The sequence below is a fragment of the Malaclemys terrapin genome, chromosome 10 (assembly GCF_027887155.1).
Source record: "Malaclemys terrapin pileata isolate rMalTer1 chromosome 10, rMalTer1.hap1, whole genome shotgun sequence".
NCBI lineage: Eukaryota > Metazoa > Chordata > Testudines > Emydidae > Malaclemys > Malaclemys terrapin.
This window is the reverse complement of record NC_071514.1, coordinates 25,305,333-25,318,759: the sequence shown is the minus strand read 5'-3', so window position 1 is coordinate 25,318,759 and position 13,427 is coordinate 25,305,333. Positions and strand designations below refer to the sequence as shown.

Here is a 13,427-nt window from a genome sequence, read left to right as displayed (position 1 = left end):
TCTTTTCCACAATAATAGAATATTCATAAATATAATGTATTTTGTTTTCCTGACAGGATAACTGCTCTACCAACAGGAGTTTTGCAGATCTATAGTGTTGAAAAGAGGGATGCTGGGAATTATCGATGTGTTGCTACAACTGTAGCCAATAGACGGAAAAGTGTTGAGGCAGCACTAAGTGTTATTCCAGGTACACAGAATATATCCCTTCATTTAACATCTTCCCCATATTTGATAGCCTTGTCCTTAATATAATCTACAAAATACAAACATGCATGCAGTATAGTGCTCTAATTGTTCTTGATGCATTTATTTTGAAAATGATGCATTAGCTGTGGAAGTAACAGCTCTTTCCCCCCACAAATTCTCCCCCTCACCTTCCTCTTGTCATTTCCTTAATACACGTTATTCGCAACATCACAATTAAACAATGTGTTTCTGTTGTAATTTTAACTTTAGGAGTGACCTTTAAGATGCCTCGTTTTTAACATATAGTTACCATGTTTTATTTCTTGATTGATTGGATTTTCGTATGATCCTTTGGAATTGAATTTAATCCTGTGCATTATTTTTGGTTTTAAAAGCCTTTGACTTGAAGCCATTCCAGAAACCAGCCATTATAGCTGGCCCTCAGAACATTACAGCATCTCTTCATCAGACTGTCATCTTGGAGTGTGTTGCTACAGGGAATCCAAAGCCGATCATCTCATGGAGTCGTTTAGGTAGGCGTTAAAATTTCAACAATTAGGTTATTATTTGGGTTTTGTGTATGCCATGGATTAGTGGAAAAGGTTGGGATGAGTGAAATAAGTGAAAAAGATTTTGCACAATCTTTCCACAATGTTGTAAATAAGCCTTCAGGTGTTTTTTGGCACTTAGGATTTACATGCCTCCTGCTGTCAATTCTGCACTGCCCCCGGTATGATATTGACAAGTTGGAGCATGGGATGACCTTTGTGGACTTTGTGACTAGAGTAGACTCAGTGGTGGAGTCGGATTTGAGTGGTTATGTACCACAAAACAAACGGTCCTGAAAGTTCTGCCCCTCACCTTCCTCCTAGAAATACACAAATGGGGTTTGGGATTCAAGTCACATTGAGCCTTAATCTGCCCCTAAGTAGAATGAGTGGGAAGAAGGGGATGTGGGGGGGGGGAGGGAGGGAGAATTTTGCTGTAACTAATATTGACAAGTAAGTTTCACTCTTCTACAAGAATACGTTTTATTTCTTCGCTCCACACATATGCCTAATGGCCTTTACCAGTAAATAGGAAATATAGGGCTGTGTTGATAGAAGACCTGGTTTACAAATTATCAAAAGTGGTGCGTTTGTATTTCACATCTTCTAAGGGTGAGACAGATAAATAGAGATGTGTCTGAATGAGCCTGGAGATATATAGAAAAACGAATATGGAAAAAGGAAACAACGGTTAATTTAATAGGATTTCTGCATAGTGTCTGCTGGGAGGTTTATAGAAAATATGTGATCACTCCCAATATAACCTACCAGTAGTTGAATTCTGTCTCTCTGTGAAAAGCAGTGTACATTACCTGGGATGAATTCGGTCCCAGCCCAAGGCAGGAAGTAAAAAATGCCAAAGGACAGGATGTAAAAATGTGCCCTGTAGGTTGCATGGGATACTGGCACTGAATTCAGCTAACAGGCAGAACTTCAAATATATACTAGAATGGATTATACATAATGTCCAGCTAATAGCAAAGTACATGCACAGGCAAACCAAATAACAAATGGAAACCTGTATAAGCTCATCTATCTATTCCCTCTTTTGAGCATTGGCTATTGCCCCAGGCTTTTGACCATATAGCCTGTAGATTAGATTAAATACTCACTGTGGAGCAACGTTATAAAATAACTTTCTCTCTCAAATAGACCACAAGTCCATTGATGTCTTCAATACCCGTGTCCTCGGAAATGGGAACCTCATGATCTCTGATGTGAAAGCGCAGCATGCTGGAGTTTATGTCTGTCGAGCAACTATTCCAGGCACACGGAACTTCACAGTTGCAATGGCGACGCTCACTGTGTTAGGTGAGCTTGCTTTGAATTCCACAGTCTGCCAGGACAACCTGCTGCTATGTGAAATTTTGTTCTGTACTTGATACTTTGGGCCAAATTCTACCCTCTGTTATACCTATATATCTATATTGATTGCAGTGAGGTCACACGGGTGAAAAGGAGTTACTAGATGTGTTGGTGCCAATACTGGTAACTTAAGAATTGTATGGCAGCTTGGCTTGCTCTTAAAGACAGTCAGATGTAATTGAGTTTTTCCACGTTTGCTATTGAAAGATTTAATTTTCTAACAGGAAAAAAAATCTGACTGTGTATAAATATATGTAACTCATGTGAATGCTTCATGATCAGCATTTTATACATTGGACTTAATATGATTCATTATATGCACTCATACATGAACTAATATGAAAGTCTTTACTTTCATGTTACATGTCACACATACAACTTTTTTTTTTTTTAAAAAGGCATGCTATATGTGTATATGAAACACATGTGTGCTTTTCACATGGAGATGTCCACAAGTACTTCACTTGGCCTGAGTAGCGCTTCTTATTCTCTTGGTTTTATTCACACCTTAGATCTGTTGTATTTTTTATTTTTGCATATTATTTACCTGTAGCACCACCTTCATTTGTGGAATGGCCAGAAAGTTTAACAAGGCCCAGAGCTGGTACTGCCCGTTTTGCATGTCAGGCAGAAGGAATTCCAGCACCCAAAATGTCATGGTTGAAAAATGGAAGAAGGATACACTCTAATGGTAGAATTAAAATGTACAACAGGTGAGATTACCATTATATTATAATTAATGTCATGAAATATACAGTAGTTATAAATTGTTGCTATATAGGAAAGAACAGAGTTTTCAAGTAAGTGAATTACAGCTTTCCCAGGTTCATTAAAGTATTTGGAAGTAAAACCAAACATTTAATCTGTCTTTTGATGACACTAGGCAACTACTTCTTGGTAAACAAATGAACACAAATTAGCTTACACATAAATACCACAGCTAAAACCTTCTGTGGATATAGGTCCAGATTCTGATCTCTGCTATGTCCGTGTAAAACTAGAATAATTTCATTGACTTAAGTGGAGTTACTCCAGATTTATATTGGTGCAGCAGAAATCGGAATCTGGCCCATAGTTTGAGCTCCTATTTCATTAACTTGGCAGAAACTCTTATTCAAAAAAACCCAAAACAATTAAAGGTAAAAATACTATCAGTTACAGAAGAGAAAGTACAAAGTTACTAAAGAGCAATTTTAGAACTTTTTTTTGTAAAGTGAGCTTGTGAACATTTTTTTTTTCTTTCTTTTTAATTTCCCTGACTTTGTAGGACACTAGCATTGCAAGTCTGAGTGCTGGCATGGAAGTTTTTGAAGAGCTCCAGAAGAGGCTAATTTTTATGACTAAATATTAATTTATGTTGAGAAAAAATGAACACAAAATGGAGTATGAGATATTTAGAGTAGATTTCCTGGAGCAGGGGCAAAAGCCAAGTTGTGGCTTGCATTACATTGAGCTAAGTTATTGTTAGACATAATTTTTTCTTTTTCTTTTTTAATTCAGTAAATTGGTGATTAACCAGATCATTCCTGAAGATGATGCCATTTATCAGTGCATGGCTGAAAATAGCCAGGGGTCTATCCTGTCCCGGGCCAGATTGACTGTAGTTATGTCAGAAGACAGACCCAGTGCTCCTTGTAATGTCCATGCTGAAACGATGTCAAGTTCAGCAATTCTGCTAGCTTGGGAGAGGCCGCTCTATAATTCAGACAAAGTGATTGCATATTCAGTGCACTACATGAAAGCAGAAGGTAAGCAGTGTCAGTCTGAAGTGGATTGTGTAATATTTGTTACAGTCTCATGCATCCAGGGTTTTCTTCAGTAGTTCATCATAGGAAGAGTATGCAAACCAAAGATCTCATAAGCTAATTTTGGGGATAAATCACACCCTCTCACATATAAAAGCCCACAGGACAGCAAGGTTAAGATAGTAAACTCTGCGTGCTTGACCCTATAAAGCTTCTGCCAGATCATTTCATTCAGAGGGTTGGGTACATGGCTTACCTCTCCACCTTCTGGATGAAGAATATGACCTTCATGACAGGCAGAAGCATTGGTACAGCGGCCCAGTGCCTCCATGTTACTCTTTTGGATTTTCATCTCCCATGGAAACAGGAGCCTCTGCCAATTTCCCCTCCCACATGTATGCTAGGCTAGGGAGTATACACCACAGAAGTAGGTTTCATGTAAGGGCATGTCTATATGAACACTGGGGTGTAAATCTGCCTCATGCTAGCTTGCTGCACACTAATGGCATGTCAGCACTGCAGCAGTGGAGCTGAACCAGTACAGCTGCGCTGCTGCAGGGCATGTGGTGAAGATGCTCTTGCTAATGGGGGAGAGCTCTCCTGTCAGCATAAAAACCCCACCCCTGTGAACAGCATAAGCTATGTCGGCGGAAGAAGCTCTCCTGCCGACATAGCACTATGCACACTAGCACTTACATCAGTGTAATTTATGTTGCTCGGGGGGTAGAATATTCACACCCCTGAGTGACATAAGTTTTGCTGACATAGGCAGTAGTGTAGACATAGCCTAAGTGTCTGTGTGGACCATGCTGCTGCACGGTAAAAGTTCCCTGGTGCACTTGATCAATTGGGAGTAGATCAAAGCACATTACAGAACTTTTAGTGGGTGGCAGCAGGGTTCACCCGAAGACTTACTGCTTGTAAGGCTAGTGCAAGGTACATTTACATCCCACCTTGCCACAAGCTAAGTGTTCATATAGACAAGCCCTAAGATCAGAGCCGGCTCCAGGCACCAGCCGACCATGCACGTGCTTGGGACGGCACCTTCTAAGGGGTGGCCAATCTTGGGGTGGTGGGGCAGCACTCTGTTTTTTTGTTGTTGTTTATCTAAGATAATGCTGGCCCCGTGGTTTACAGGGAGTAGCTTTTCCCCAGATTCATCTCTCCACTGCAGATCCCAAAACTCATGGAGTTTGTGCAAAGGGGCTTCTATAGGGGCTAGACTGAGAGTGGGACGGCTAATGACCAGTTTGCTCCCTTTCCTTTGATAGCATTTTACCCACAGGAGTACGTTTTCCTCTCCTTTCATCCCCTCCTTGACTAAAGTGGAGGTATGTCAGAATCATAGAAGATTAGGGTTGGAAGAGACCTCAGGAGGTGATCTAGTCCAACCCTCTGCTCAAAGCAGGACCAACACCAACTAAATTATTCCAGACCCACAGACCCAGTGCTCCTTTGTAACATTCATGCTGAAACTATGTCAAGTTCAGCAGTCCTGCTAGCCAGTATCAGAATTCAGATTTTAAAATTTGCTGAAATAACTCATTATTTAGAGGCTCTGCTGAAGCCTCTAGAATGTTACATACTTCTTAAAAAAAAAAAAAAAAAAAAAAGTTAAATAGGGCAGAAGGGTGTAACTAGACATTTTCACCTATTTTTATTCTCTATGATAGTGACTTGAAAATTAGTTAGGTGCATAGATTGAACTAGACTGCAGTAGATCTCCTAGGTGTGACTCAGTTTTCTAAGTGGAATGATTGCTTTTTCTGCTTCTACTCAGCAACTAGTTGCTTTCAAGGGCAGGATTGCAGATGCTTAGCTCTCCATGTGGAATATCGCCTTGCCATCTAGTAGGCAGAAGACCGGAAGGACAGCATAATTACTCTAATACTGATGCAGGAATAGCTGCCTTTGCTTTTGTAAATGGGATGTTTTCAGGACATGAGATGATTTTGTTTGAAGGGAGGAAAGAACCTTAAAAGATAAGAGGACAGAGAATTGATAAAGTGCAGGAAAAGTTACCCTAAATTTTCAAAATTGCTGAGGAATTAGCCCCACAACTCCCATTCAAATTAAATATGAATGTTAAAGTCATGCTATATAATCTATCTGGGTACTTACATGGCCTCCATCACTGCAGTATGTGAGGTAACTTCATGGGGAACTGGGAAGTAATATCTTACTGAATATTTGTACGGGAAGTGAACCAGCTGAGTAGCTCTTTGAAGAGGTGTGTATCCATTATCCAGCCCTTGGTTAACTGAAACTCTTACTTATCCAAAGGTCAAACATGTCCCAGAGTTTGAAGCTCACCTGCTGTGATGGTACACAGCTGGGTGGCCTTGGGAAAGCCAAGTGAGCCCTGAGCTCTACTTGCTCATCCCTCCAGACCTTCATGTAATAGCCTTACTGTATGGAAGGCTGCTGTTTAGCCTCCATATAGATAATCCCTAACACTTACTGGTGCATTTACACTGGGTAACTTTAGCTATGGAAACCAAAATGTAAGGAGAATATGTGCATTTTTACCATTGTCACAAGCCCTGCTCCAAGTGGGTAGCACCTGTGGACCTGCACCTGTGCAGAAAAATACATTCAGTTTTTTTTAGTGTAGAAAAAACATAAGGGTTCAGAAGCATCTAGGGGTTGTACTTGCTTCAGATATAATTGTTCTCCCAGATGAAAGTGTGTGAAACCATTTGAGAACAGGTTACTCCACATCACAGATGTTACTCAAAGCCTGAAAAACTGCCCTGAAAAGCTCTGCTTTCATGAGAGACTGGCATATCAGGCAGTTTGTATTGTTACGGAAGCAGCTGTATATGTGTGTGCACAGAGAGGGGTGTAAGCTAGCTGCTAGTAAGGAAAATCAGATGGCTTGATAAGCCATTCAGCCCATCATATAGCTAGGGAAGTGACCAGCATAGACTGGACTGCTGAGATCTCTTGTTTGTTTATATCTCAAAAACTTAAATTCTTTATGCTGTTCATTGGAGATAGGAACAAATGCCGATATAGACTATCACTGTTACCCGCATCCTACCTTTCTCCATTCTCCCTGTTTGTTATGCTTACTTATGGAATCTTAACTCGGCCCTGATACTGCAAAGGCTCACAAACGGGCTTGACTTTAATGGGATCAATCACGTGCTTGAAGTTGCTCATGTGCCTAAATTTTTGCAGCATCGGGGCACTAGTGTATAAACTCTTTGCAACTCTGAGCTCATTGGAGCCTCTCAGCTTTACTAATATAAAATAATTAGTAATCATGTGAAACCACTTTAATCTCCTTCTCCTGTTTTCTTTTGCTGTGTTTGCTCAAATTGTATGTTGTATGTACTGTCACAAAAATCCCATAGGAAAATATTTCATACTTACATGCAATATAATGCATACTATCTTTTTATCTTAATGTTTTTTTCTGTGTTTATATAGGTTTGGGTTTTTTAAGCTTTCCTTAATTAGGAGAAGGATGGAATTTCACATTAATGGTTAGTGTAAAAGTAAGCAAGTCATCCAGTCCTAAAATCTCCAAATGAAACAATGTTTTCAGATGGAGCTATCCTAAATTAGACAGATCATCAGGATCTTATAAACTCTAGTTTAAATAGAAAATAATATTTTATAATGCACTTAATCATATGCAGTTCCAAAGATTTCCCTCTTCATGTTCACAACATTGTAGGTGGTTAAAAACAAAAGATCCCTCCATTCTTCATTTAATTCCACAACAAGTCTAGCATTTATAAAATGCACTCTCAAAACTGCCTCAACCCCCTTTGCCCCCAAAGAGGCTAGTGTTTAATAAAGTTGGTTGAAGAAACTAACAGGTGTGTTTTTTGTATTTTTTAAAGCAGAATATTTTACATTCAAATCAGGGGTCATGGTAGCAAGAAGAATAAGAGTCTGATGAGAATGCATGTTGGAGTGTGTTAATTCCTTGTTAGTGATTTAGAAAAGGTACAAAGGGGATACTGATTGTGGTGGAAGGCAAGCCTTGTTCTCTATTATGGCTGTTTCATTAGGACCTCCACATGAGGCCTAGCAATCCATTCAATGAAAGAACAAGTCCTTTTAATTTGAGCTCAAGGATCTTGTTTAGCAGGTCAGAAATCGTGCCATGCAATTCCTAATTAACAAGCCATTAACTAGTCTGTTATGAGATGGTCGTAATCTTGTCTAATTAAAATGCTATCAAGTTAATTCAGAAATGTGGGAAAACTTAATGGTGGAATTTGCCTTTCGTTTTGTTTATAAATTCAATTGTGAAGAGGAGGGGCTGGCTCTTAGAGTTTTGATTAAGTTGACATGCATTTGGTGTGAATTGTTTGTTAAGCACAGCAGCTTTCACCAAACCTATTCCACTTTGCAGCTTTTCTGTATAGGAATAAAGCCCGACAAAGACAAGGCCTGCTCTATACATTGCTATGCATATTTTAATATGAATTGCTGAGAATTTTTTTACAGCTCATTAAGGAGCAAAACATTTTTGAAGTTCATTCTGTACCAATCCCGTTGTCTTCTTTCTGAATTAAAGAAAAACCCATGTCAATCAAATTTAATAGAATTCCCAGGCCTAAAATGAGATCCTTTGCAGAATGACTTCTTTCTGTTTGTTTTGTTTTTTTAAGTAGAATGGAGCTTCACATTCCTCAGTCTAATATATGAAGGCTCTGTAAATAGATTTTGAAAAAACACACTGGTTCTAAACTAGTAGAATTAAAGATTAGCTACAAATGATAAGGTTATTAGAGCTCGTCTGTTGTGTTACTGTACATTGGACACAGGTTGTTGTGACTAATTCATGAAAGGATTTCGGAATAGATTCATGCTATTCAGCATCTTTTATTCAGAAAAAAACCTGAACCGCTGGAATTTATAGCAAGACACAGTTACTTCCATTCACAAAAGAACTACAGTGTAGGATTTTTATTTTTAAACAACCTTTAACTTGCATGACCACCGTCCTGGCAGTAATGGATCATCTTGTGTTAAGAGACTGACAGCAATTTTTGTTTCTGTTAACTCTTGTTTTATTCCAGGTTTAAATAATGAAGAGTATCAAGTGGTTATTGGAAATGACACAACTCATTACATTATTGATGACTTGGAACCAGCCAGCAATTACACCTTTTATATTGTGGCCTACATGCCCATGGGAGCCAGTCAGATGTCGGATCACGTGACTCAGCACACCCTTGAAGATGGTAAGTCAAATAAATATTGTAGAGCAAAATATGCATATGTATTTATTTATTTAAAACAGATGTGCAATCCTATGCCACTGACATCATTGGGAGTTTGGGGTACATATAAAATTGAACTGGCCACTGAAATGAATGAGGATAAAAAACATGCTGTATTACAAAGGGTATATGTATTTTATGCTGAAAGAACATCCTTCTTCAAGTGCTGGTCCCTATCTGTATTCCACTGTGGGTTCACATGCGTTCGAGTCTGGAGAATGCTTGCAGGTAGTGTCTGTTGGTCTGCACTTGTGCTCCTGCTCTGCACTGAGGGTATAAGGAGTGGGGCAGGGTGGGGCGGACCAACTGCCTCTCCAGTTCCTTCTTTCTGCTGCATGACCTGAGTTGGAATTCTCATGTCTTTTCACTTTTTCCTGTAAATATATTCAAAGTTATAAATTATTCTTAGTGTTAGAATTCACAAAGGGGAAGTGCATTGGAAGACCAGGACGGGACTTAGATTATGCTGAGGATACTGGGCTTAAAAAACCTTCCCTCATCTCCTGCCCATGCTTTTTGGTCAGCAGTAACCTCACCGGTGCTGCCCCAAAGAAGCAGATATCTCCACTAAGTGCGGTATCTGCCACCCTTTTCCCAGCAGAACATGACAGGCACAAGAGCTTTGGCTTTGAAAGCACCTTATGGAGCCCTTAATGAGGCTCTAGTCAGACCCAGGTTGGGCAGACCACCCTGTACATTGGCCAGAGTCAGCAAGGAGGGCACCACTGGTACTATGTCCGACTCCAGAGTGCAGAGGGGGAAGAAACCTATGGCTGGGCCCCCTAATGAGAGTAGGGAGCACTCTCACAAAGAAAACCAGATCCCCCCAGGCCCTCTAAGAGAAGAAATCCTTCCCTGACCCTGTACAAGTTGGGTGAGCCTTCCATCCAAAGCCATTAGGAGTTAGGCCCTTCTTACCTGCATGAACATGTTCAAAAGACTCATAGGAGCAAGACTCCTTCAGCCCTAGCCTCTGCATCATCTTCAACACCGATTGCAGTACCACCTAAAAATAAACACTGGGTCCTGAAGGACTGGGAACTGCCGGTGCTGTCAAAACCTACAAGGTTGGAGACTCATTCAGCACTATGGCCCCTTAAGGAACCATTATCTACACCTACTGTGGTGGTATAGAGTGAAAAGATCAGGGGCAGCTATATGTTTTTTGTCGCCCCAAGCACGGCAATCAGGCGGCCTTCGGCGGTATGCCTGTGGGTGGTCCGCAGCTTTGGCGTACTTACCGCCGAATTGCCGCCAAAACCGCGGGACCGGTGAATACAAGCTGGTACCATTGGTTCTGATGAAGTGGTCGCTCTAGCCTCTCTGTCTCCTCCTGCTGATCATAGGCAGTTCCAGGAGCTCTTACCCAGGGTGGCGGAAGAGCTTAAAAAGTCCTTAGGGGGAGGTTCAGAACCCTCAACATAAGCTCCTAGATATCCTGCAACCTATGGACTCCAGGCAGGCTGCATTCCCAGTAAACGAAGCCATACTAGAACAGGCAAGGGGTGTATGGCACAAACTGGCTACCTATGTACCTACCCTGTCAAGGCTGATTTCCCCACTCTGGCACTTCGAGGGGGCCCGCAAGGATTCTAAAAATTAATACTGACCACTCCAGGCTTGCATTAAACTCCCAAGGTTGCAGCTTTTCTCTGACCTTGGATGGGTAGATGCTGCCACCACCCAAGTGCAAAAAAAACCCTTTGAGAACCCAGGAAGGCACACTTGGGAATTCCTTCCTGTGGGGTGCCCTCAAGCCCCCCCGCCCCCCCTTCTGGGGAAGAGCTGAAAAAGAAAACAAAGAAAATGATCTGTTGCTGCCAGCTAATTAAACATGTGCACAAACCTCTTCGGACACAAAAATCCAGTCTTGTTCTTAAAAAAAAAAAAAAAAAAAGGTAAAATTTATTAAAAATAAAAAGAAAGAAAATACATTTGGAAATTAGGCTTTTTGCTAGATTTTAAAAAAACAATTACAAGGATTAAGCATAAAGATAGCTCTCTTGTAGCCTTTAAACTGGACCTCAAGCAAAACAAAAGCACCTGGGGTTAGCACAGAGGAGTCCACAAGCCATAAAGAAATAAGAGATAAACCTAAACATGTCTTCCTAGACATTTCCTGATCTACTTACATATCTGGGGGTTCAAATGAGTAGTTTCTAGGTATGATCTGGTGATTTTTTTCAGAGCTTTTTACAGCATAGTTCCAGCCCTGTCTCTACTCTCCGGGAGAACAGCACAGACAGACAAAGGGGAAGTTTTTTCCCCATTTTAAAAAGTTCTAGCCTTCCCATTGGCTCTTTTGGTCAAGTGCCCACTCCCTCCCTTTTATCTATGGACTTTTTAACCCTTTACAGGTAAAGCAAGTAGAGAACAGCTACTAACAGGGATTTTATAGATAACTAGCTGGCTGGGTGCCCATAAAAGGGAGCTTCCCCACCCTTCGTTTATCACAAGGGCAGAGAAGTGGTACTTTGCCCTAGTTAAGGGAGTAGAGTTCTGGTTTACCCACCTTGCCCTGAACTCCTTGGTGGTCCAGGCAGCCACAGAAAAATCCAGGCAACAAAGCACTTAAGGGCCATCCTCTCAGATAAGGAAGCCAAGTGTGTCAACCTTATGGGGAGAATGGTGTTTACATCTGCCAGCCTCCAGTTTAGAACCTCAAAGTATCAGCAAGACAGGCTCAGTTTCAAGCCCTTATTGATGAGGGCAGGCTAGTGGCCAAAACCCCTATAGGAGCTGCAGTTGGTGTGGCTGAAATGGCATCAAGATCCAGGACAACCAGCATTTTGAAGTGTTGGAAATCATGGCTACGCTCTTTGGGGTTTCCTGGGGAAGTTCAAAATATTGTTGAGGACTCGCCTTATGATGAAACAAGTATTTTCAATGAGGAGATGGATGAATTTTTGCACTCATTGAAAGACTCTAGGGCAGCCCTCTACTTCCTGTGTGTGTGTGTATATATATGTGTGTATATATATATATATACCTGGCCCAAGGAGAAAATATAATAAACAGCCCTACAAACCAAGGTCTTTACCACAATCCGTCTATCACCAGCGTTCCTATGAGTCACCTCGCAAATAACAGAAAATGCTGAGGCCAAGATACCCTGCACCTATCATTTCAGCCACAGCTACCCATCCTCACCCTCCAACCAAGATATATTTTTGACATGATGCTATGGAGCTGTGAACCAATATTGATCCCATCTCCATATGATTCTGAGATCCATTTCAGGGAATACCTAACAAAATTTTCCCACAATTGGGTGTCAATGACAACAGGTGGGGGCTGGACATCATCCATTCTGGATGATCAAGTTTCTCTATGCACCTCCTCCAAAACCCGTTTCCCCATCCCTTTTCAAGGATCACTCTCACGAGGTGATCCTCCTTCAAGATGTACAGTCTCTTCTTCAGTGAGGAATAATACAGCAGATACTTCCTCAACATCAGCAGAAAAGGGTTCTTTTCAAAATATTTCCTAGCCTCAAGAGGAAAGGAGGCTCAAGACCTATTCTTGACCTGCGTCAATTCAACGTTTTTATTCACAAACTGAAATTCCACATGGTTACATTGGCATTAATAATACCATTCCTAGAAAAAGACACATGGTTCATGGCTCTCAGTATGAAAGATGCATACTTTTATGTGGCTATTCATCTCTCTCACAGATGATTGCTTGGATTTGTGATGGACTCCCACCACTATCAATACAGGGTACTCCAGTTTGGGCTATCTATAGCTCACAGAGTCTTCACAAAAGTGTTCTCAATAGCAGCAACTCAGCTTAGACAAGGCAGCTCCATCATCTTCCCACACCTGGATGACTGGCTTCTGACCGGCAGGTCTCTCCTGGAAGTCTTAACCTCAGTCTTGTCACTTCTCTATCTCCAGGTTTACACAGTTTCTCAGGGATGCTAGAAGTCAACCCTAACTCCGATGCATATCATGGTATCTATAGGAGTGGCACTGGATTCAATCATGGCAAGGGCGTACCTCCCCATGGACAAATTTTTGGGCCATGGGAACTCTAACAGCTCTAGTTACGTGCTGCCCTTGAATCTCAGTTTGGATATTCCTTACTGTTCTGTGCCATATAGCATCATGTACTTATGATGATGCCATTTGTCAGACTCCACCTCTGTTGCCGGCAAGGTTGGCTCTGAACACTATATACACCGAGCAAGCACAGCATGAGCACCATAGTGACAATTCCCTCTGAGGTGAGGGCCTCTCTGGCATGGTGGAAGGACCCTGGGCATGTTGTGTGGAAGTTCTTTTTCTGTCCTCCACACCTAACAAGATGATAATTACAGATGCCTCTCTAAT

General features: G+C 41.2%; 1 protein-coding gene across 1 annotated transcript in view; it reads left to right on the top strand.

The window, feature by feature from the left end:
* Positions 1 to 13,427, top strand: part of PRTG (protogenin) — a 117,282-nt gene that overhangs the window by 53,633 nt on the left and 50,222 nt on the right. Inside the window, exons 4-9 of the mRNA XM_054043103.1 lie at positions 57 to 190; positions 585 to 722; positions 1,890 to 2,048; positions 2,656 to 2,815; positions 3,603 to 3,850; positions 8,890 to 9,054. Of these exons, the coding sequence (XP_053899078.1) occupies positions 57 to 190; positions 585 to 722; positions 1,890 to 2,048; positions 2,656 to 2,815; positions 3,603 to 3,850; positions 8,890 to 9,054 (1,004 nt within the window). The remainder of the gene's footprint in view (positions 1 to 56; positions 191 to 584; positions 723 to 1,889; positions 2,049 to 2,655; positions 2,816 to 3,602; positions 3,851 to 8,889; positions 9,055 to 13,427) is intronic.